The sequence below is a fragment of the Neodiprion lecontei genome, chromosome 7, assembly GCF_021901455.1.
Source record: "Neodiprion lecontei isolate iyNeoLeco1 chromosome 7, iyNeoLeco1.1, whole genome shotgun sequence".
Classification (NCBI taxonomy): Eukaryota; Metazoa; Arthropoda; class Insecta; order Hymenoptera; family Diprionidae; genus Neodiprion; species Neodiprion lecontei.
The window spans coordinates 25,837,977-25,862,713 of NC_060266.1; the positions used below are offsets into that span (position 1 = coordinate 25,837,977).

At 36.8% G+C, this 24,737-nt stretch overlaps 2 protein-coding genes and 1 long non-coding RNA gene across 9 annotated transcripts in view; 2 read left to right on the top strand and 1 right to left on the bottom strand.

Annotated features, from left to right (window-relative positions):
• The first annotated feature begins 548 nt into the window (after positions 1-548).
• LOC107224930 (WD repeat and HMG-box DNA-binding protein 1) lies at positions 549-5,186 on the top strand. Of its 3 annotated transcripts, XM_046744869.1 has the most exons (14): positions 549-818; positions 931-1,045; positions 1,115-1,266; positions 1,342-1,450; positions 1,586-1,828; positions 1,901-2,116; positions 2,197-2,490; positions 2,600-2,816; positions 2,907-3,134; positions 3,228-3,451; positions 3,549-3,791; positions 3,870-4,050; positions 4,158-4,248; positions 4,311-4,514. In XM_046744869.1, the coding sequence occupies exons 1-14, from the start codon at positions 742-744 to the stop codon at positions 4,363-4,365; spliced, it is 2,445 nt and encodes an 814-aa protein (XP_046600825.1). In that variant the 5' UTR covers positions 549-741; the 3' UTR covers positions 4,366-4,514. The 3 variants fall into 3 exon arrangements, with proteins under 3 accessions (XP_046600825.1, XP_046600824.1, XP_015520672.2); XM_046744868.1 differs by having other exon boundaries at positions 1,901-2,113; positions 3,870-4,248; positions 4,311-5,186; XM_015665186.2 differs by having other exon boundaries at positions 3,870-4,248; positions 4,311-5,185.
• A 2,787-nt stretch (positions 5,187-7,973) lies between these two features.
• The window catches only part of LOC107224914 (neuronal acetylcholine receptor subunit alpha-7), a 70,174-nt gene continuing 53,410 nt past the window's right edge, over positions 7,974-24,737 (bottom strand). For 3 of the 5 annotated variants that reach the window (XM_046744871.1, XM_046744870.1, XM_046744874.1), the window contains 5 exons: positions 18,585-18,694; positions 18,296-18,513; positions 18,024-18,224; positions 17,784-17,940; positions 7,974-16,593 (listed from right to left, as the gene is read on the bottom strand). In XM_046744871.1, the coding sequence (XP_046600827.1) occupies positions 17,856-17,940; positions 18,024-18,224; positions 18,296-18,513; positions 18,585-18,694 (614 nt within the window). In that variant the 3' untranslated portion in view covers positions 7,974-16,593; positions 17,784-17,855. The remainder of the gene's footprint in view (positions 16,594-17,783; positions 17,941-18,023; positions 18,225-18,295; positions 18,514-18,584; positions 18,695-24,737) is intronic. The other 2 variants (XM_046744873.1, XM_046744872.1) reach the window with 1 other exon arrangement.
• On the top strand, positions 15,689-18,200 carry LOC124295306. Its single transcript, XR_006905207.1, has 4 exons — positions 15,689-15,752; positions 16,528-16,635; positions 17,711-17,971; positions 18,082-18,200. It is a non-coding gene; the product is annotated as an uncharacterized LOC124295306 (long non-coding RNA).

Below are 24,737 nucleotides of genomic sequence, written 5' to 3' on the forward strand. Positions count from 1 at the left end.
GGCGGTACGATCGTTTTTCAACTGTCTTTTGCGGCGTTCAGAAATTGCCAAAAGTTTTGATCAAGAATCAAGATCTTGGCGGTTGATTGTAGACTGATAGATTTTTATAAAGAAACAATGTAGATTTAGTCTAGTTTGAGGTTTATCACTAATATATAATATAATTACAGAAAAAGCCAAAATTTTCTCTCCATTAGTCCCACGCTCAGCTTTGCGGCTGACTTTCGTTCGCCTAACTTCTACAAAGAGTTAAACATTATTTATACATACGATCATATTACAAGCAGTCTAATACTTGAGCGAAAGTCAATTATATCAGCGTTTACTAGTTTAATTTCTATTTCGAATTGAATTGAACTTTCAAACCGACCCGTTCAGCTCAGGATCCAACGGAACAGTTGAATGTTCAGACCGAAGGTAGTCACGTGACACCGATCGTGTATTGTTGGATTTAAAAATTCGAAATCTAAACTGGCGGGCGCAGCTAACTTCTGAGTTAAGTGCAGTTCATAATATTCTCACCAGAAGACACAATCAGCCTCAATTTTGCGCGGGTTAATGTGATCGGAGGTTATGACTGTCTTTGACGCATCGTGATCTTGGAAGTTCGTCCGATATACTCTTTGGTTCGACGGACAAATAATTTTCCTACTTTCTAATTATAGTCAAAATAACATGTCATCTCAGTAAAGATAATATTTGATCGTTACTTATCAAGAATATTTTATTTATTTTAAAACCATGCCCCTGAACGGGAAACCATCACGTTACGCACACCCTGAGGGGCACACGGACGTCTGTTATTTTACTGGAGAAAAGTAAGCCTCATTTTTCACTGTAGTCAAAACATTGGTTTATACCATCTTCTACGGAGTAAATCCCTCGCTTCAAAGATACTTTTGGTCATTATCATTATTGGAATTATTTCAGAGGAGGTCTACTCACCTGTGGATCAGATGGTGATGTTCGATCCTGGTTGAATTTGATGGACGATGACCCTGATGCGAGTTGTATATCCGAACAAGTTATATCCGTCGTCTCGAAGGTGTGAAATATCAAAAAAATTTCAAACAATGCTTTGTAACTACGTAGAATTTTTCGTTTTCAATTGCAGAATGATAAAATTTATGTGGCAACAGACAATAACACCGTACAGATTCTCACCTATCCAGACTTGGAGAAGGAGGGAATTATAACCAGGTTTTCAGCGACAGTGTGCGCCTTGGCATCTTCCAAAAATGGAAATCTGATCGTGTCCGGTGCATGGTGAGGCTCCTCACTTTTTTTTTCCTGCGGCTAATCACTCACAGCAGTTCTTAGAATTTTTGATTTCATTTCCAGCGATATGCGGATCCAAGTGAGTAACATCCAGACCTGTGATAGTATTGAACTTAACGGACACCAGGGTCCAATTTTAGGCTTATCACTCGATCCCCAAGAGCAGTTTGTTGTAAGTATATGTTGAACTCCTTGATTGATTGTCAAGATTCTACTTGTAACGTGAATAATTCTGTTCTTCTGAGGTTGCTATTCTGGTTGTTAATTCTTTTCGGACTGTTGATTCATCAAGATTTTTGTATTTCAGGCATCTTCGAGTACTGATGGCTCTATCAGGGTCTGGGATATAAAAGAAAAGCAGGTTGCTCATATTTGGAACAATGTCGTGCCAAAAGGTAACTCATTTTTTACCTCCAAGACCTATTCCACACCTTCGTTCCAATGCGAGGATGGAAAAACTCTGGCTTTTCCGCAGGGCAAAGAAGTTGTTGTTGTTGAAAGAGGCACCTGGAAAGAGTTGTTCAAACTTAGATGTCCTGATCTAAAAGCAGTGAGTCTCGTTTTGCAGAAATTGCTAGTGCAACGACTGTACCAATGATGTCAACTTGCTATTTATTTTCAGGAACTAAGCATATGTAAATTTTCTCAATGCGGGACTCTTCTTGCGGCAAGTTCAATTCATGGAGAAATAGTTGTGTGGGAAATAGAATCGAAGGAACAGATAGGCTACATCACGCATGATCGAAATGCCAAAATCACATCCATTGCTTGGAGTCCAAATTTACCGAACGAAATTGCATTCTGTGATTCATTAGGAATGCTGGGATGCGTTGACGTGGTCTGATCAACAATCACATCATTTTGTAGTAAATAATAACTATTTATTGTAGTCATGTGATGATGTTTGGGATTCAACAGGTGGTTAATTCAGTTGAAGAACTGTTCCCGAAAACAGTTGATTCAAATCAATCGAATCAAGACTTGGACAATTTCATAGAAAACTATAAAGTTGACGATGACAACGATGATGGAGAAAATGTAATATCGTTGGATAAAATCAAGGCGTCAGTACAAATAGATTACGATGACGATTCTCAGGAACCAATCGCCCAGCGCCCTGAAGGCGTGGATAAGAAAGTGTCGTTGAAAGTAGAACCCCAAGAACCTTTTCAGCCTGGTTCTTCTCCAACTGTTCTGCTAAATCGTTACATGGTACAGATTCAATGATTCATTATAACATTTCCAATCAATATCTATCCCCAAGCATAGATCACAGGATTAACATAACTGCAGAGAGCTGACAGTCCCTTAACTTTCTCAGGCTTGGAACAATACAGGGGTAATTAAATGCTACTCCTCAGAAGATGGTCAAGAGTCGAGTATCGAGGTCGAATTTCATGATGCCAGCATTCACCACCCAATTCACATTGACAATTATTTGCAACACACTTTGGCATCGTTGTCTCCGAAAGCTCTCGCTCTTGCTTGCGTAGATAATGGCGACACGCCTAGCAAACTGGTCGTCGTCAGGTTGCAAGGTAGATTTTCCTATGCTCAGGCGAGATCCCCAATCCTCCATGTACCAATAACTTAGGATTAACAGATCCGTACCATTTGCCATTACACAGGATGGGGTTCTGGAACCAAAGAGTGGTCCATCAATTTCCCACAGGGTGAACTGCCCCTCTGTGTCGCCTCCGGTGATAACTTCGTTGCTGTAGCGACGAGTAAAAGAAGACTGAGGTTATTTACGGCCAGCGGAACACAAAGGAGAATCATTGCATTACCCGGTGCTCCGGTCGCCATCAACGCACTAGGGAATCAACTTGTAGCCGTTTGTCATGCAGGATTGTCAGGTCAGTCAGTTGAATGATTAAAGAGAAATGAAAATGATACCTCACACTTGTTATTTTGATATTTATAAAACCTTATACATCGTCGTTGTGCAGGCGTACAGAAAGAGCAACATATGACGATGATTTGGCTGCAAATTCGTGGTTCAAATATTCGCAATCGTTCCCTTGCCGTTCCGCTATCGGGTCCGGAACTGAAGCTTGCTTGGGTGGGACTGACCGACCGAGGTTCACCAACGGTGATGGATGAGGATGGCGTAATCTCGATATACGATGCAAAATCGTCGCTCTGGAACGTTGCTTGTGATACAGCGAATCAGGTGAGTAAAATTCGTGTGAAACAATGTTGATATTATTAACTTTGCCTCTAAAGTAGTTAAATTTCAATCGCCCAACACATTTGTACACGGTTGACAGTGCAAAGGAGCCGCGGATCGCTTCTTCGTGATCGGCATTAGTGAAATTGATAATATGGTAAGATGCATATTATGCAAAGGGTGTCCTTATCCGCAAACCACACCGACTCCAACCCAGATTGAAATACCACTCGAATTACCAGTCTGCGATCCAGAATCTGTCAAGTCTAAAATGGAAGCCAAGCTTTGGCAACTGGGCACCGACCCGAGTGCAAATGACGAAACGCTATTGTCCATGTTTGTCGTGAGTATTTCCAACGTAGATTATAGATCAAGATTTTTTGATTATGATATATGCTCGTCTGTGTATGTTTTTGCACAGCTCGCTTGCCGCGGCAACGCCGAGTATCGTGCCGTGGATTTGTGCGAAGAATTTGCGTCGCAGAAGGTTCTGGAATTGGCTGTTAAGTATGCCGGACGTCTTGGCCAAATGGCTTTGGTTACCAAACTACAATCGCTCGCGAGGACTAAAGAGGATCAAGACATCAACGAAGAAAATGGAGGTAAAATTCGGGAAAGAGAGGATGATAGATTGTCGGTAAATCAAGTCGACGAAGAATTCGAAGAAGTCGAAAATGCTGATGAATATCTCTCATTGACTCCTATACAGGCGAAGCCTGTCGTAGAAATAAAGCCAATGAGTTTGAGCATGAAGAGGCAAAATCCGTTCAAAAAGAATGGAAAGTCACCAAGTCTGAAAGGTAACTATTACAGGTGCACAGGTTGTACATGCTTAAATAATACGAAAAATTTTTGAACCCAGGCCTTCAAGCCATGAATCGATTGCCCGAGAATCCCCGCAGCTCACCAGCAGCTGAACCACCTCCGCAAAAACCGAAACCAAAACCAGCGTCTAAATCGAATCCAGCCAAGGAATCTTTCGTCGTTTGGTTTGGAAAACATAACGAAGAAATTGCTGAAGAATTTCCAGAAGTCGACAACAAACGGTTAACAATGATTGCCCTGGAAAGATACAAGGAAAACGAGAAGGCGGCGTCGGCAGTTGAAACTTCCCTGAAAGAACGTGAAACTAAAAAACGGAAGTTGTCAGACGCGGAAAACGAGAAGAGTCAAAGCACAGAAACAATCGCCCGTAAACTTTCTACATTTGCCTACACGGAATAAATACCGGTGTAACTAGATACAGACTGTCGAATCGCGAATTCATAATATTTGGTAAACCAAGTGCCAATTTTTATTATCGGATTAAAAGATTTGAAGATAGTTTCCATAAGTGATCTGTTAGCAATGAACATTATTTTTACTATAAAAACGTTTTATTTAAAAGATTCGAAACTGAATACAAAATACATATTTTTTCCAACAAAAACTTGTCAGCATAACGTTATATTTCCAGAGTTCAAACGCCTCTCTGCAGACAGCCTGCAGTACCCAAATCCTTCCGCTTCTGTGTAGAAAGTCCACATCGCCTCATATCCTTACACCTTGATACAGGAAATCTAACCCGTATAATACATTCGGTGCAAGTTTTCATCGCAAAGAGGCGGAATACGCAAACAGGTAAGAAATATGATTCATTTGCAATATTGGTGCTAGTTGGGTGGTGAAAATTTTACCGACTATAACGAAGAATTGTAGTATAAAGTTGTAGACAGGAATTTGGATAGGCGTGGCATCGTCCATAAAATAAAAAGTAAAAAAACGGCTACTTTCTTACGTGAAATTCATTTCAATCCGTATACAGGCATGCTGCCTTTCTTCGAAGGTGGTACGAGATTCTTTTTATTCGAATTTTTCTTATCCAAAATCTGTGCATACGTACGATCTATCAGACTCGAGAGTTTGTTAAACGTTTGGTATTTATTTGGACAGACGTGTACATAATCTGACAAGAAGAAATGCAGGTGATATACTTAGGCCCTACAATAATAGTGTGCAGCAATACCATAATATTTTCATTATTTTATATCATTATTACTTCTGCTTTTATTATTATTTTTTTTTTTTATTTCTTTAATCTTATGTTCACGTTTCATGAAAATGATTTGGATCAGGATAGAAATTAAGGATCATATATATATATATACATACATATATATGTGTGTGTAATCGATTGTTAATGTCTTTTCTTTCTTTCTTTGCTTTCTTGCTTTCTTATCTCCGATCATTCGCTTATAAATCCTAAAAGACGCTACATTTTCTCGAAAGATTATACAACACGCTAAAGATACGCTATAGATCAAGTTAAATACAGAGAAGTTAATTTTTGGTAGAGAATAGTCGCTACGGCGATTAATGATCCAGCCGAACTCGAGCCTCTCGTCGACTCGTGCAAATTATTATACATACGTGCGATAACATGACGAGCATCGAGTATTCAAGTACCGGCGTAGAGAGCACGGTGAAAACTGGAACACCACCGAGTTGTAATTATGTTACATTTCAAGTTTCAAGAGGCGAGGATCGAGCCGGCCCAAAGAGTGTATAATATATACTAAAGACTATAATTCTTAAGTATAAGACTAGGAATACGAGACATAAGTGCTGTATAAGATTTGGAACGAGCACTGCTACGATATAGTAGCTGCGGGGGCGTAAAAGGAATCGGTTATACGTATAGCTGGTATTAGGATTACATAATATAAATACGGTGATTTACGCAGGCCTTCGAAGGGTGCAACAGATCCTTATCGACTCTCTTATACTCCGAGTACTTTTGTGCCGGCAATGTCGGATTCGTAATAGTAAAGTACACGCGTATCGATGGTATCGAGTTTTACAAGGAGGAAGAAGAAACTTATATAGCTGTCATTGATTAGTCCAGGACGTTAGAATTTGGCATAGCTCAAGGGAGAAGAGTAAAATCGGTAGGTATCGGTACAAAAATCAATCGACGATTAGGTGAGTAAGTAAATTCGAAATAGTTTCAATCACTGTTGCATACTCACTGCATCTTGGTACGACTTACGCGCGTACATATGTCGTATAGAATATAATATGTTACATACGTATCCATTTCGCACGTACAATAGCCAATACCAGCGATAATACGAGCTAAACTTAGATACATATACGTACATACATACATACATATACATATCTGCAGTTAGCCGGTTAAATACATATATTATTAATATTATTACTATTATTATTATTATTATTATTATGTTGAGTAAATTATTGATATTATACCATAGCATTATTGTTAATATATATATATATATATATATGTATGCATATATATGTATATATATATGTGTGTGTGTGTTATACATATATCTTCTTCTAAACTTGTATGAAAAATTACGCAATATTATACATATATATGTATCTAATGTGTGTGTACGCATATATTCGAATTATTTTTATCAGTTTTCTCTTTTTTAAAATCTTACGCAGTATTACCGTTACATACTTCAACATGTAGGTATACATATTCAAATATATATATATATATATATACATACACGTATATATATGCATACGCAAAAATACAAAATTGATTATCATAATTTCCCGTGTTCAATTGTTCGATAACGTTCAATAATAATGTGTAACTATAGATCTACCGGATCAATAAAATAATAAAACATTTATAACGAGTAAATATGTTTCATGGGGGATGTGAGCTTCGATTAGCCTTCGAACAAATCCATCGCCATTTCATCTAACTCGATAGCGGCATTATAAATCAATCATTGGACTGCTTGGATAACGACGTAATTGAACGATGACGCGAGATCTGAAATTATATTTACGGATAAAATCATTAAAAGGTCGAAAGCAAAAATTTAAAATAGCTTTCCTTCTCTTCTATATTATTGGTGTACAAGATCTCCGAATACAAAGAGTGAGATGAAATGGTCGGCAGCGAATGCCAAGCTCACACCTGCAACAGATTGTTGTAAAAGTTCACTCGAACTTTTTTCGTCGAATGAAATCGTCACCGCGTACATGTCTGTATTATATATAGTATATTCTTCTTATTATTAACGTTATTATGATCCTTAAAGATAGCGTTATATTACTATTATTGTTATTATTATTATTTTTTTTTAATTATACATCGTATTTTACCATAGTTACCATTATTATTATTGTTGTATTATTTAATCATATTATTGTTTTATTCTCAGTTGTTGAATTGAATTATGAGACACAGTATATGACAAGTTATTACGTATGCCGAGTCGTGAAGTAATTTCAGTCAATCGAATATGCATCTGTATAAATAATTATACGTATCTGTATATTATTACACGATATCATTGTAATGAGAAATTTGCATAAATCAAACGTCTACAGCGCAATCAATTATGGCATTAATATAACGGAACAATTGTGCGTGAGAAGGGATGCGGTGGTAAAGCTGCTAGCGATATTATCTATCGTTACTGTTAATTTAGCGCCGCGAAAGATGAATATTACGTAATAATAAGATTGTTACATGTATTATTACTGTGGGTAAATTTACGTTGGGTAAAATTCGTGAAAATTTTTTTTTTTTTTTTTTTTTTTACGAATAAAAATAATATACCGGTTCGATCGTCAGATTCATTGACGTCCAGCTGTAATATTTTATTTATTCGCTCCCTTCATTATAAACCTTTATTTCATTCTCCAACGAATTAATTATGTAACTTTCGGCTATTATAAATTCTTCGCATTCATCGCGTGTGTGTATATATATATATATATATATATGTGTGCGTATGCATATATGCGTGTGTATCTATTCGTTTGTCGTTATCATTACTATAATAACAATTGTTATTGTTGTTATTAATATTATTATCGTTATTGTTGTGATTCTGATTAATAATGTTCTGAGAAATGCATTTTTTTTCTCTCTATTCTTTAGTTCTTCGGCCTTTCGACCATATAACACAAGTATAAACAATCGAATCTGGCACAGAATAGCCTAATTCCCCGCTTCAACTAGATTCGAATTTACGTATGTCATTTTCTTTTCTCTCACATTTCATTCATAGCGACATGTTGTTGTATTTATTTATTTATTTTTATTTTTTATCTTTCGTCTATCAATTTCCTCCTCTTCAATCCAGTCGATTAGATCTAATAATTAATTGTTAGTAATACAAGTATGCGTTTTGTATATAATACAATCATTATATGTATACAATATGTGTGTGTATATATATTATATTATTCATCAATTAACTCGTGTGTTCCTGCAGTTTAAAAATCTCTTTTACGCATCGTTTATATCGTAGAATTTTTCATTTCATACTTCTTAAATAATTAATTGATTGTATTTAATATGTTATTTTCTCATTTAAATTCTTCATTAGATATTTGAGTAATATAATTAACAACGTGATAATACAGTGACGTACGGGGTCGTGTGTATATACCTATATCTCTACGAGCGCATGATTTCTTTTATCTTTCTTCTGTTCTTTCTTTCTTTTTTGCTTTCTTGCTTGCTTTTCATTATACAGGTAATATAGCATTGCAGTACGTAAGTTATTACAGTAAACTTTCCACTATATTTTGAGCATACCGTGCGGCTGGTTGGCTATAATAAATTGTATACATATATATATATGTATATATATACATACACATTGTATATTTATATGTATATGAATAGTTGCCGTTAGTCGTTATAATAATGCAGCATCAATTCCTACTTAAAATAACGTTCGAATGAACGGGAACTGATTGAAAAAACGAACAAAACGAACAACCAACAACAAAAGCAAAAAGCCCGTGCCGAAATTATGGAAAAATAATTTCCCGTACGAATTATATACACTGAGACGCAACAACAATTGAATCGAATGTATCCAGACAATTTAATACATATGTATGCATATACATATATGTATATATATATATATATATATAAACATACGCATACATATATATATACGCGTATCCAATTTTACACACAAAAGTATATATAGCATATACGTACTACATATACGCGCGTATTTAGCGACAGTGATATAAATAATTTGTTGAACATGTATGTACACATATATATTTGTGTATATACGTACACTGTATGACATACATGTAATAAGTATAAGATACGTGACTCGAGTATAATGCAATGTATGTTACAACAATAGAGAGTACACGCAATGTATAATGTTTGTCTATGAATATAATTAAGTTAATAACGGTGCAACGGTATTTCAATGTAGAATAGGAACAGAGATGCGAAGATATTATATAGGGAGAGACTACGACTTCCCCGCGTACACTAATTCAATTCCATCGTGTTCAGTTGATTAATTAATTAGTCAATATTATAATTTATTAACAGTTCGTACTATTCATTAGTTTAACGGTCGATCATTCATTTGTATTTATTTTTATTTATCTTTATTATTTTTTTTTTTTTTTTATCCCCCTTGCTTTCGCTCCCCCTTTCTTTCTTTTTTTATTAAATTTTAGTCGATTTCATTCTCCTCTTTCCATCATTTCTCTCTTACGATTTACCTCTTTATGCTTCTTCGCGATTTAATTTATACAATTTACCTATATCATTATTATTATTATTATTATTATTATTATTATTATTGTTATTTATTTATTCATTATTGTTATGTTTTTCCTTCTCCTTCTCCCGTCTTCTCCACTTCGACTATAACGTGTCAATATTGTATATTTACAGTGTTAATAAGTTTGCGTACGCGTGCCTCTGTGTATAATATATTTATAACAATATTCATTAGTTTCCTAATCGTATTTTATTACATGCTGTATAAACATGGTTGAGATTTTTACAATTTCGTATCATATACGATTTTGATGCGAACTTATTGATATTATTATTATCGTTATCGTTATCGTTATTATTATTATTATCATTATTATACACTCTGCTGCACGTTCGATCGCGAAACCGCGGGTGTAAACATTTTTATACATTATCATTTAATTAATTCATTTTATTTTCTCACATTATCCGGATACATTGTTTGTTTAATCGTATTATATGCATAGTAGGTATAATAATAATGTCTTATGGATACGAAGTTGGTATTTTATATAATAACGCGATTCCGACATACATGTAATATCATAACTGTCGCGTATAATAATATAATAATATAATAATATAATAATCTTGTTTTATATATATATATGTATATATTAAATATACAATACGTACGTATTGTTATATAATATTATTATATACTTTATCGTATATTATCAATTGTCATCGTGTTTGGTTTTATTATTGATATTATAATATATCTACGTGTCCTAATTATAAATACTGCAGCGATACAATTTTCCCGACGGTCTAACAAATCATAAACGCGGCGCGTCAGACGATCGTTAAATGAAAGTTCTTTGGCAAATTTCGCATTTGTCAGTTATTCGGCATCGATGATATTCGATCGTTATACGTGCGAATCGCGTTTCATGCCGCGACCCCCGATGTTCCAAACGCGACGCGATTATGCATGGATTTAAACGCGGTGTATTTACGTATGTATCATTATACATATCTGCACGTATAAATATGTATAATTGATATACATACTACGATTGACTGCGGATACATAGTTATTACATTATTATTATTATACGTATGCGTACGGATATAAGTTGTCGTTTCGATATCATATCATACATATACCGCATGTCGCATATGCACGCGTGTGTATGTGCGTGTGTAATTATAAAATTTTCCAACTTTGAAACGTATTTTTCTTTTCTTTTCTTTTGTTTTTTCTTCTACGCTCTTATTTAATAATATTTATTCCTTATCCTAGAAGACTTACAGGTTTAATTGGGAGGCATTTTAGGTGTGGATGTTTACACATGTACAAATCTCAATTTTACACGTATAGATATACATATCATCTACGCCTATTTAACATTTATATGCATATGTATATTTATACGTTTTTCATAATATTTATTTTCTCTTTTAATATATCAACACTCGTTAAACACGCTTATTACGGTTCCGTTTTTGTAAAACAGTCACGGAACGTATATTTTATACACAATCGTTTAATTAATATATATGTATATGTATATGTATATGTATATATATATATACATATATGTTATATATGTATATATATATATATTATACATACGCTTATAACTATTTATAATAATATATCCGGCGGCTTATCCAATTACGGCGAAAAAAACTTTTACATCGCAAGGCGACACGCGGTGGTTTTTTTTATTTATTCATTTATTCATTCATTTTTTTAGTCATTTATTTATTTTATACTCCTCGCAGTTATTATTATCGTTATTTTTGTTATTATTATTATTATTGTTATTATTATTATCATTATCATTACTGTTATTTCAATAATTATCCAATAAGTGTTCGATTACAACGTTCATCGTTCGTTAATATGGTCGCGTTATGAGCATTACAATACCGTAAATCCGTTATACGTATAATATAATATTAATTAGTATGTCGTACAACACGGCCACCTATACGTTCGTACTTTACCCGGATAATCGATAGTCGACGTAGCGAAAGATCATGTACAATACGTGTATATATTACATATAAATGTATAACCTGTATCTCGTCGGGTGTGAAATACGCAGGCGGTATAATCTACCTCCGTACCTGTCATAACTAATCTCCGGAGCGACGAGATACTCTGTCGAATAACCACTACGCACTTTTCTACGTGTGTATAATTTATTTATATGTATAGTAGGGTCTATCGGAAAAAAATAATTTACGATTTTCCACCGTGGCATCAGCTAAAAAGTTTGTTTCGGCTAGAAGAAGAAATATTCTGTGAAGAGGTGAGCGTTCCACGATACGTGGAACATCGCGGTCATTTGATTTTTCACTCATTTTTTACATTTTCTTGAATTTATGAGGAAACACGTTGCGGCGCTTCAATTATTATTTATTTCCTGACATTTGTGTTCAACCCAAGGATCGCGATCCGTAACGCAACGATACATCGTTCGGGAATCTTATTCTACTGAATTAAAAGTTGATCTTCGATTATAAATACTTTATGACATTGAATTGATAATGGAAAAGTTGTCAGATACGCTTCTCGAAACATCAACCGGAGACTCGACATTACAAGCCTGGATATTTTTCGTGACGTAAATTGATATAATGATCGATTTGAGCAATATAAAAAGTTTTATTCACGTTACATCGTGACTTCGAAAAAGTGCAAAAAAGTGAAAAATCGACTGAGCGCGCTTTTCCGCATAACTTAGAACGCTCACTCTCGATAGAAACTTTCTTTCAACCTGAACAAACTTTTCATGGGGTGTCACGGTGGAAAATCGCAAATTATTTTTTTTCCGAAACACCTCACGTACGTACGCATATGTATATATGCATATATGTAGGTATAATATGTATACGTATGAATTTATAATGATTTGAGAAAAATTCACAAAGATCGATCGATGATACGTAATAGATCCGAAAGATATACAATCGGCTTCGCGCGTCCAATCTTGTTACGAAAGGTGTAATTAATTCATTGAAATTACTCCGAATCGCGCGCTTTAATTCGAAACGTCAACCTAATTCTAACCTTCGACCTTAAGACCGAGCCGTTCCACACCTGCCGAGTGCGGCAGAAATCAATAAGAAATCGACCATCTCACTCTTGCGTTACTCATAAAATCCCTAAGTCAATTTTCGAACTCGCTTAATAGACGATAGTTTATCCACATTTCATCGTTTCGCATTTCTTTTCTCTTCGTCAACCTTACAGTAGAGCGTTAAAAGTTGAAAGTAATAACTCTTTAATATATTAATACTTGCAATTATAGACACGACATGTCGTGACTCTTGCGTATTTAATTAATTATGCACCTGATGAGCAGCTGCAGGTCTCTTTAATTATAATGTACCTTTGAGATCTGCAACAACTTCAGGAGCGACGAACGGGATAATTTTGTTACTTCATATAATCTGGTATCCTAGATTGGTTAGGGTTTCCTACGATCTTGATTATAATTTATCTATATAATATAATAATAATAATAACGTAGTTTCTATTACGTTGAGTTGCTTTTCTACATATTCTATTTTATATATATATATATATGTGTCTGTTTGGGTGTGTGTGTATTATATATATATATGTATTATATATAACGTATATGTACAAATTACGTATACATTATATATTATTATTATTATTATTATATATTATGTATACATTATTTCTTTTTTAATTTAATTTTTTTTTATCGGAACACTTGAATTTCACATCTCATCCCGCGCAATTATTGTTATTGATTCTTTAACGATTATTACTATTATTATTGTTGTTGTTGTTGTTGTGGTTGTGGTTGTTATTATGATTATTATTTTGTCAATTTATCACCCGCCTTACGTGTGTACGTACCTATATCATACACGTGTACAGCGTGTATAGTATTCATATTAATTCTCCCCGATATTGAACCCCGCGTAATTAGCCATTGGCACGCGTGTATTTCACGCGCATACATAATCATGTATACGGGGCTTATATATGTATTGATTAATTCACACTGCTCAAGTCAAGTTTCTGTCTATTTATTTGTTTATTTATTTATTTATTTATTTATTTATTTATTAACTAGATCAGCTTACATGTTACGTAAATTTTAATATTATTTATAATTTTAGCGTCTCCTCATTTCTCCCCAAAAAAAGAAATATTACAACTGAAATCGAATGCCCTAAGCCCAGCACTATAATCGCGGCTGCTGAATCAGGTTCGTCGTCCGTATATAATCCATCTACACGTACTGTTATGTGTAGGTATATATATATATATGCCTATTTGTAATATAGCATATTATGTATATATTAAGTAATTATTCTCTACGTCGCGACTAATATCGTATCGAATAAAATTAACAAAACAAAATTCTCGGAATGTAATAAAAAAATTTCTTACATTTCTTTTTTATTTTACTTTTATCGAGTTTGAAAATCGACGGCCGACGAACCTGCTTGTCGATGGAAAGAAACAGCGGATATTATGACATTTGTAACGGAGGCGAGCCTTTCGGCATTATTTAATTAAGCGCTCTACGACGCTGGCGTGTATATAATGCGGATCGTATACTCCTACACCTGAAACCGGCCTAATTTGAAGCATTTGTTTGTTTTTTCTGTTTTTTTTTTTTTTAACGACTAGGCGTACTGCGATACGCGAACCGTACTGCGCATGTGTAACATTGTTCACTGCTGTGTATGTGTACCAACTATCAAAGTATTCGATTCGATTCAAGCTGCTACTATTCGTCACGATACAGGCCATGGTCACAATACCGATGATATCATCCTCGGTACGCATTCATGTACTGTACCTCTATTGCTTCAAATCTATTATCATTTATGCATCTGTGCATGTGCGAGTGCAATTCAGCGTAATTAGACTATCACAGAACTTGTGGGGTGCGGACGAAAACGGGTGGGACCAAAAGCGGGCTACTTGATATTCGATGTGTGTAATCGTTGCCATAATTTCGTCGAGATATTTGCTGAACAATACCAACAGCAAGCAGTCAAACGATTAATCACGTCGTCGATCGTTAGGAGTTTTCGAAAAGATCGTGCGTCGAGCCGATCGCAAGAAACTCGCAAGCCCTCATTCTACGGGGATCGGTCGACGCAGCAACATCTCGCGGAAAGTGGTAAGTGCCGATACCGTTCGGCCGCTGTTAAGTCTAAGTGGAAAGGGACCGCGTAGGGCGAACGCGTGGCTGCGAACATAACCAAGTAGCGACGGCTGTCGTGGTCAGTCGCGGCGGCCGCCTGTCAGTGGAAAAATTTGGCGCCGATACCGTTCGGCCGCCTTTGAACGTAAGTGGAAAGGGACCGTGTAGGGCGAACGCGTGGCTGAGAATACAGCCAAGTAGTGACGGCTTGTCGCGGTCAGTCGGCGGCCGTTTGTCAGTGGAAGAAGTCGACGCTTCGTGCGGCGGCAGCGGCAAAAGTAGTCAAGGTCAGCGTTGGTCGGACACGAGTGGAAATTTGAGAAGAGTCGCGTCGCGTACGGGAACAAGTGACGACGCGAGTCGCGTGTGTTTTTTGACCATGGGCCTCTGTTGCATCGGAGTGAAAAAGTGAAAATTGGCGGAAAAACTGTGTTTGTTTGAGAATATTCTGATATCGCTTGTCGCGTGGTTTTTCAAGACCCGAGTTTGGTCCACCCTGTAAATTTGTATGTGTTATTGAGTGTAAGTGCGTGTACAGGATGAAAAGAAGGGAGTATAGTTGTTATATCAACCTGTAATCGTGAGTTATTCTATTCAATACAGAACGACACTGTATTTTCTGATTTGCGCCAAGACGGAGTAGAAGAGAAACAACAGCAACGAGACCAACGGCCCACAAAACTTGGTTATAAAATCGTAACAATTAGTGTGATATAAAAATATCGTCGAACGTGTCTAAAGAAAAGTTCGCTTTACTAATGGGATACGAGGGGTGCTTGATTGGTGTCGCCGTTGGTGTTGTTGTTGTTGTTCTTCTTCTTCGATCTTACAATACACGTCGTCTTTTAATCGAGTCTGAAAATTTCATTTTCTTCCTTTCATTCCTTATTCTTTGTTTTCTTTTTTTTTTTCTTTTCTTTTTCTTCCATTAAACACGGAGCACAGGAACGATGCCGGACCGCGTCTTTCACGCGATGCAGCCAATCGCTCCGATTCTTGACAGTAGGATCGCATAGTTAAGGTCGAAAGCTTAAGACGAGACGATATAATTTATCGATAGATTGAGGAGATGCGAGGAGATGAAGAGCAGCGATTAGAGTAGAGTAGAGTCTCTTCTTGCAGGGTCTGCTGCGAGGCGGGGGTGCTGATGTGTGCAAATTATCTCGTTACATGGTGCATGTTACACTGCACCCTTGGTATTTTCTTTCTTTCAATGTCACGCAGAGCGCGTGAACAATTTCTTGCTTTTCATGCTTTTTTTTCCCTTCAGTTTCTTGGGAGTACGCTTCGGTGTTTGTATACATATACATGTGTGTGTATGTGCATTGATTCATATTAGTTCCGTCTAATTTCAGGCGAGGCTGCCACCGAGAGGCTCATCGTCCCCACGTTCAGACACGGACGTCTCCTTCTCTTCTGGTCTGGAAATACAATCCTGGGAATCAGAAGGACGAAGTATACGGGTGAGAAACAATTCGTTAATTGAGTAATTCACTTGTGTCAAACATCATCGCTTTGATCCTATCGTCGCAGCGCATCGTCCGCTTATCGGTATCGAATTTCCAAAAATCATTTGAACCCCAAAGATAATCCGAGAGTATCGCGAATATTTGTACATCTGTATACATATACTATCTGCAAGTCCGAACCTAATCGCGTCAAACGGACGGATAGAATTAAATTTAGATTCGTTGTCACTGAACCGTTAAAATCCGATTAGCGATTATACAGAAATTTGTGAGGCATATGGAACGAATGGAAATCAACGAAACGACGGATCGAAACTCGATGGTTGACCCGCGATATATATATATATATATATATATATATATGTATGTATTGGATGTATTAGGGTGTTTCAGAAAAAAATAATTGGCGATTTTCCACCATGACACCGCGTGAAAAGTTTGTTTGAATTAAAAGAAAGTTTCTGTCACAAGATGAGCATTCTACGTTATGCGGAAGATCGCGCTCAGTCGATCTTTTACTTTTTTACATTTTTTGGAAGTTATAATGTGTCATTATTATAATATTTTTTATTGCTTACATCAATCATAATATCAATTTACGACACGAAGAATATCCAGGCTTGGAGTGTCAAGTCTCCGGTTGATGTTTCGAGAAGCGTATCTGACAACTTTTTCATTATTCATTCAATATCATTAAATATTTATAATTTAATATGAACTTTTAATTTAGAAGAAAAAGATTTCCGGTCGATATATCGTTGTGTTATGGATCATAACTTTTGGGTTGAATGTAAATGTTAAGAAAGAAACAATAATTGAAGTGCTGCAAGATGTTTCTGGACAAATTAAAAAAAAATTTTTAAAAAAAGTGAAAAATCAAATGACCGCGATCTTTCACGTAACGTGGAACTTTTTTGGTTCGTGGTTTACCTGTTCACAAAATCTTGCTTCAAACCTTTTGGCGGATACCACGGTGGAAAATCGTAAATTATTTTCTTCCGAAACTCTCCGATACATCCATGTTATTTTCTCGAAACCATTTTCACGCATGCGTTCGTTACGACTGAAGACGAATAACACGATTCGTCGAAGGATGTCGATAGTAAATCCGCAACCGCAATCAGTTGGCGCAAAACACGCACCTACGACCAGGACGAGGAGTCGAGGGTGGTTTCGTCCATGGTGTCATTCGGTGGCTGGGCTTGGGCAGTCTACTACTGGACTATGATGTGCGGTGCCGAAAGTAGCACGGCGACGGTCGCGATAACGGTGAACATCGTGAATATGATGAGACAAAACCTGGGGAAGAAAGACCGAGGCGGTAAAGAAGGTGAGTCTATCTCTGTCAGCGCAATAAAATTAGTCAGCGACTATTCCCCCACCTGTCGACGACCATCGCGGCGAATTTCCAGTCGCTGATGAGTTCCGCTTCCTCGTCAGCCTTCTTCATCCGGTTCGTGATGAACTGCAGCTCCCTCAGGATCGTCTGGAGTTCTCTCCTCGTTCCGCTCAGGGGCAAAGAGGCCGACGTCTCCTCGACCGTCGCCGGTCTCCCCGAGAGCGGCGTTCCGTACGCCGACCTGCTGCCGAAAAGACTCGATTAATCCAACTTCCGGTCGACGCGACGTCGGGCAATCGAGGTCCGAGTATGTACCGTATGTACCCGGCTGAGGGGTTCGCCGTGGCGCTGTTCCCGTGACGGAAGTCGTCGTCGATGTCGAGGACGTTCGCCAGGAGACTCTTGCTGCTCCGTTCCTGGAGCTCGAGCTCCTTCATCCGGTTGCTCATCAGTATCGTCTTCCTCGTGATCTTCTTACCCGGTCGGCTCATACCCAGGATCCAGGGCAGCCACTGGAGCAGGATCGTCTTTATCTGGAAGAATGGAGGGTGAGTCGGTTTTCGAATTCGGCATCGCGCGCCAGTCCCGTTATCCCGATACCCACCCATTGAGGCATCTCGTGAATGTCCGCCGTTCGGTGATGGTAGTTGAGGACAACAACCGTGAGAACGACGCTGCTCGCAACCATGAACATTATGCAGTTGAAGTACGTCCCTGAATCGGTGAGTTTTTGGAATCCCCCCGAAAAAAGAAGGCATTGATTAGCTGAGGTAGTGGGAATTCGGGGGAGTTTTCGGCCTGGCGAGAGAGATCACCGCGAGGTCGTGGAAATCGGGGCGGGGGTGAAATTCCGAATTTGAAAAGTGCCGAAGGCGAGGGATCACGAATTTTTTTGCGGAGGAACTCAAAGTAAACGAATCAAACTTTGACGAAACGTCAAAGTTTCGAAAGTGCAGAAATAAGAAGATTTTGAAATCTGAATCATCGAAATTTCTGTGAAATATGCCTTGGTGAAATCTCGACACGTTGATCTTTCTTTGTTTTGTTTTTTCTCATTCTTTACACCCACTCGTCGAGTAAACTTCACCGTGTGAGAACATTTTAATATTCGAAATTGCACTCTATCGAAACTTTATTTTTTGGAATTTTTCTCTTTCAACGTTCGGCTTTCCGACCATTCGTAACTTTGTCGTTTCTTCAAAGCTTGATTTCTTTACTTCAACTTCCTCCCCCAAATAATTCAGAATCAGGCGCTTTCGGAACTTTTCGAATTCGGAACTTCAACCCCGCCCCTGAAAATCTAAGAGTGCTTACGCCTCTCATCCGTACCGCGCATAGCGAGGTGATCTTTCGTCGCCTGAGGCTAACGACAATCATTCGAACGTTCGATCATCACCATACAATCGGGCTAGCAGGCAGGCAAGCAGGCAGCCAAGCAGGTTGGTAGGTGGGTAGGTGTAGGTGAATATTGGTCGGTATGTAACAGGTATAACTCGAGCAATCGCAGCGTCGCTGAGGAAATTGTCGCCGATTCAGCGAAACATCGCATGTGCGTCACCTCGAGAGAAGTACAACAAGACCGCACAGCGAGGAACCTCGAGCAACGCGGCGTTTGCTCGACAAACGGCGAACCGTGTGTACGCAGGTATGTGTCGATTGTACAAGGATAACAGCGTCAGTCTCTCGCCTCACTCACGCACCGATCACACCTCACATCCTGTCATATCGTAGTCTAACCGACTAAGTCATCCTCGCCCCGCATTCGAACCTCTATATCATGCATTCGGTACAAACAAAGAGAATTCCGTCGGGAAGTTTGATATAACGAAACGAAATCATAGATCTTGCACGATTCGGATCGGAGTTTTTTTTTTTTTTTTTTTTTTTTCTCCATAGTCAACCATTCCAGCGACGAAAGAAGAAATGAGAAACGGAAAGATATCAAAAGATCAGTTCAAAGCTGCATAGATGTATAAAAATGGAAGAAGGAAGGCAACAGATAATAATCAACGTTACAAATGTTATTGTCCAATACTCGAAGCGTGTTAAAGTTGTATCAGGTATGACTATTTATAATAGTGCATAAATATATTCAATTAGACACGTGTATGATGATGATAATGACAGTAGTAGTATTAATAATAATAATAATAAAAATAATAATAAAAGCAGTGATGATAATACTGATAATAGTAAGGTAATTTTACATGATCCCAATCTCGCGAGTTAGGAAACATACATCGACACAAATATACGGCATACACTGCATACTTATAGGTATATGTAAATAGCTACAGTATACACATAAGATACTATAGTACATATTATAGAGTGTCAACACCGTGACCGAGAATTATCAGCATGCAAAAATCAGATGCGAAAACATATCCAACAACAACGGCTGAAACTATACGTATAACAGTATAAGCGTGAGCGTGTATTTTATATATAATATACATATACACATTTACATATCGCACATAAATTTCACGATGCGTGGCGTAGCTTTGGCCAGAAGATGCACGCGGTTTTTATTCGATGTCGTTTCATTTTGTTTTTTCGTTTTTTTTTTCTTTGTCCGCGTGATATTCATCGGGCACTTCAATTTTGCGCAGTGGTTTACTTTTCGCATTTTTTTGCTACAATAGTGTCCGTACAGGCTGTAGAATAAATGATGAGAAAAACGAATTCTTCCCTGTACGCAACGTTTGTTCACCGTTATATCAGGTATAGTATATTAGGAGGACATTTTTTTTTTCCATTCGTATAGCTCGAAATTTACGCATGTATGAGCATCGGGCAAAACGCGATCGCAATTTATAGAAAGTAAATTTTCTATGTGGGTGGGAAAGGGCGACAAGTTATTTAAGAGCGGGGTTGAAAAAATTAATTACAGATTTTCAAAGATTTAAGCCTGTCTCGTTAGTTACTAAACGATCCGTTTTTATTCGAGAATCATAATTAGTCGACAATAAAAACGGCAAAAGCAACGAAATTTAATTATAACTAGTGATTGCGAAACGACGCATCGCTGAAAAAAGCCGTTAGGCAAAAATTTTGCGAGTCCATCAAAACTCTTCGACTGCGACGAGGTGAATTCAACCGGAAGGGACAAATTTGGAAGCGTATCCCTTCCCAGCATTGCCGAATGAAAAAAATCAAAGTGGTGAAATTCGACCAAGATAGAAATAATTCGGAATTTCTCGATGCTCCAGATTTCTAACTTTGACTAGTCGGAGTTGCGCCCTTTGGGCATTGTGTTTGATATCTTCACTTCAAGTATCGCAATCGAAAAAATCGTAAGTCGGCGCTTTCGAAACCTTTAAAATTCACAATATCGAATATTATACGCCACAAGACCGAAATGCCGCGATGACTTATCACGCGCGAGTAAAATGGAAACGAAAGTCGTGTCGTGATAAAAACAATATCGGTTGCAGCCGGGTTGCAGAGCATCAACTATAGGTATGAACATGTGGTTGGGTACGGGATACACTTATCGTGAACACAGCGAATTTAGAGTGATAATTTGGCATTGTGTTAGTCTGCAGGTACATCTTTTCTCAAAGTCCACACCGAACGCCTCTCACTTGCACGCGTGTGTATAAGGATGCGATATTCACACGCACGCGGTTCGACGTTCGGCGTTCCGTGGTGGTGGAGGGTTAGGGGTTGGGGGGTGTGGGAACTACGTAAAATCTGCAGCAACTCAAGCCAAAGATTTTTCACGGAGTGAGTCTAGCGGGGTTTGGTAATTGGTAATCAGTCGAGCAATCGATGCATCAATTTGACGAAACTGTACATTTCGATCCTCCGTAGATCACTCCGTGAGGAATAAATAAATAGACAGATAAGTAAATAAATAAAATAATAACGAACAAGTTTGACAGTTAAATTTCGTTTTATCGGCTTTGGGGTTTACGTGTTCGGTATATAATACATACGTGTATGTGCATACGACGAGTATACACGTACACGTATATGCCTGGTACATACGTGAAAGTTCAAACCTATGCAATTGTTATTCCAATTTCTATCACGATTCTTATCGTCGTCGTTATTTCATGTTACTTATTTTTCATTTTTATCGTTGTCATTATTATTTTCCATCAATTCGTGACAGTATTGATATGAAGACCGTTGACGGAAATTTATATGTACATAAAATGTGCAGGAATATATTAATACAATTGAAACTTGAACTTCATGCTAGATCATCTAGAAATGACTTTTCTCACGTCTTACTTTCTTTTACTTAGTTATTCGGTTTTTTTGTTTCTTTCTTTTTTTCACTATTTTTCTAATTCCTTTTCAATATTCTTTCTGGGGTTGAGGAGTACAGGCGCGGTGCATAGTGAATTCAGCCAGGCAAAGCCTTGGAAATTATTTAACGATATACAATATAGATATTTTTCAAACCTATAAGGTATATATATATATATATATATATTATATGTTATATATTTTATATATATATATATATATATATATTTATGTACATGTATGATCAAATTTAGAAGCGATATATCGTATATATTTGTATGACGTGTATCAAGTTTTTTGCCGTTTTCTTAAATAATCATATAAACGTCGCAGTCGCGTCTGTATCAATGTATAATAAATATTGGAAACGAAAGAAGAAAAAAAAACACGATGCTGCAACGCAAAAGAAAACAAATTTAATATTTAACAAAAGATAAGTTAAAGGACGTAGTTGATTCGAATCTTAAAAAAAAAAAAATAAGTAACACGCAGTAAGCCATGAAGCAAGTATCCTTTTTCAATTAATGTAGAGTAATTTCTATTAAAGTATAATAATACATTGAAGTAAGAAAAAATCATACATCAGAGTGTGAAAGTTTTATTCTTCACTATTATTAGTAGGCTATAATATAGGTGTATAATAAGCGTGTAAAGAAGACGGCACAAAAATCTTTCATACAATTTTTTAATTTTAATTATTTTTTTTTTTTCCTTTGTCATATTTTTTTTTTTTGTTTTTTTTTTAAGTAAGTCTTTACCTTGCTGCGTCGACATCGCGCAGGAAATCGTACGCCCCAATAGCCGCAATATTTATCCATTTGTATTTCATTTCATTTTTTTTTGTGGGTTTTTTTTTTTTTTTTTGGTGTTTTGTTTGAAACATTTTTAAGTTGGCCGCATTACCGCCCTGCTCGACATTGATACCTGTTGCAAAATTTTCACAAGAATCGTTAGCATTTATGTAGCATATGAATCATATCACACTTTGGAAATATTCGCGATATTCTGTATCGATATTTTTCAATTTTCAAACTCGATTTCTGACAATCGGTAAATCAACCACATCACTCTACAAGCTATTTCTCATTCACAAGTTGCATTTACGCACAGCGAATATTCTTGGAACGATTCTTGTATGCAGAACCGTACAATTAGGACAGAGGCAAAGACTGATGATAGAAATTTGATTGAGAAAAAGAAAAAGAAAAAAAAAGTAAACAAATAAAAACCAGATGTACGAAATAATTAAGCCAGGCACGCTTCCGTGCAATCGTTTTTCACGTGGCTTTGCAGCACCACCTGCAGAATTGCGAATGCATTGAACATTAACTCCACGGAAAAGAAATTGCTTATTATAATATGAGAAATTGAATACCGCGAATGTATAAACTTGACACTTTTATCTTAAAAACGAATCCTACGATTCTACTAATCCTGCTACAATATTACAGCGTATACATATTGTTATAACGTATACGAATGAAAAAACAATGACAGAGAATTTCGCCAACCTGCAGCGCACATTAATCGTCTGTTAATCAAACGGCATTATTACGACGATTGCGTTATCTGTTGATCAATTAATCAATTAATCAATCAATCAATCAATCAATCAACCAATCAATAAATCAATCAACGATCAGGCGGTGGCGGCTATTTAGCTGCAGTTTGCGGGAGCAGCGGGCAGGGCGGTCCGCCCCAATAAGGTTAAGCACATTATTATTTATCCATTGCATATTTAATACAACGTTGATATTTTTTCTTTTTTTTTTTTTTTTTTTCATCATCATCCACGTTGTATCTCGTTTTTATGGTATGCGAACAGAGTATGCGCGAAGCGCACGCCGCACAGTTTTATTATGTCGGAGAATATTAATTAACCGGAAGAATTTCATTCCGCTGAAATACCGTGTCAAAAGTGAAAATTTAAAAAAATTAAAAGCTCCAAAAAAATTCCTTTCGCTGGAAAAAAAAAAAAACAAAAAAAAAACAACTTTCGGACAATTCTTTCTTCCCCACCGATCGTATCGTAAACGCGTGCGTGGCTTCCGCGCAAGCTCTGCTTGAATTAGAGTGAAGGTATAAGTACATCGAACAAGTTGAAATGGGTTAATATTGTGATGTATATAATGTGGTGTATGGGAATTATACTTGAGGTGTGAATTAAAGTTGCGTGAGTTTGATGTATACATATACATATATATACATATATGTATATAATGCATGTATACATGTACAACATACGTATACATATGAATACATGTACTGCATCCAGGGTCAATGTGTGTATATATATATATATATACATAAGTACGAGTGGTTTTTGGAATGATCGGAACACCATAGATGATGGGAGGAAAGAAAGAAAAGAAAAAAACGAGGAAACGATGGTGAATCGAAGTTGAATTGTGAATAAAAAATATCGATGAGACGTAAGGTAAAACGGGAACAAAAATCACACGTGAACTATACATATTATATAATATAAATGCAC

Bases quoted from the DNA above. Each gene is read 5' to 3' on its own strand.
- LOC107224930 (XM_015665186.2), top strand. From the start codon at position 742: ATGCCCCTGAACGGGAAACCATCACGTTACGCACACCCTGAGGGGCAC. The intron at 3,135-3,227 runs GTCAGTCAGTTG...GTCGTTGTGCAG, and splicing joins TTGTCATGCAGGATTGTCAG to GCGTACAGAAAGAGCAACAT. The intron at 4,249-4,310 runs GTAACTATTACA...TTTTGAACCCAG, and splicing joins AAAGTCACCAAGTCTGAAAG to GCCTTCAAGCCATGAATCGA.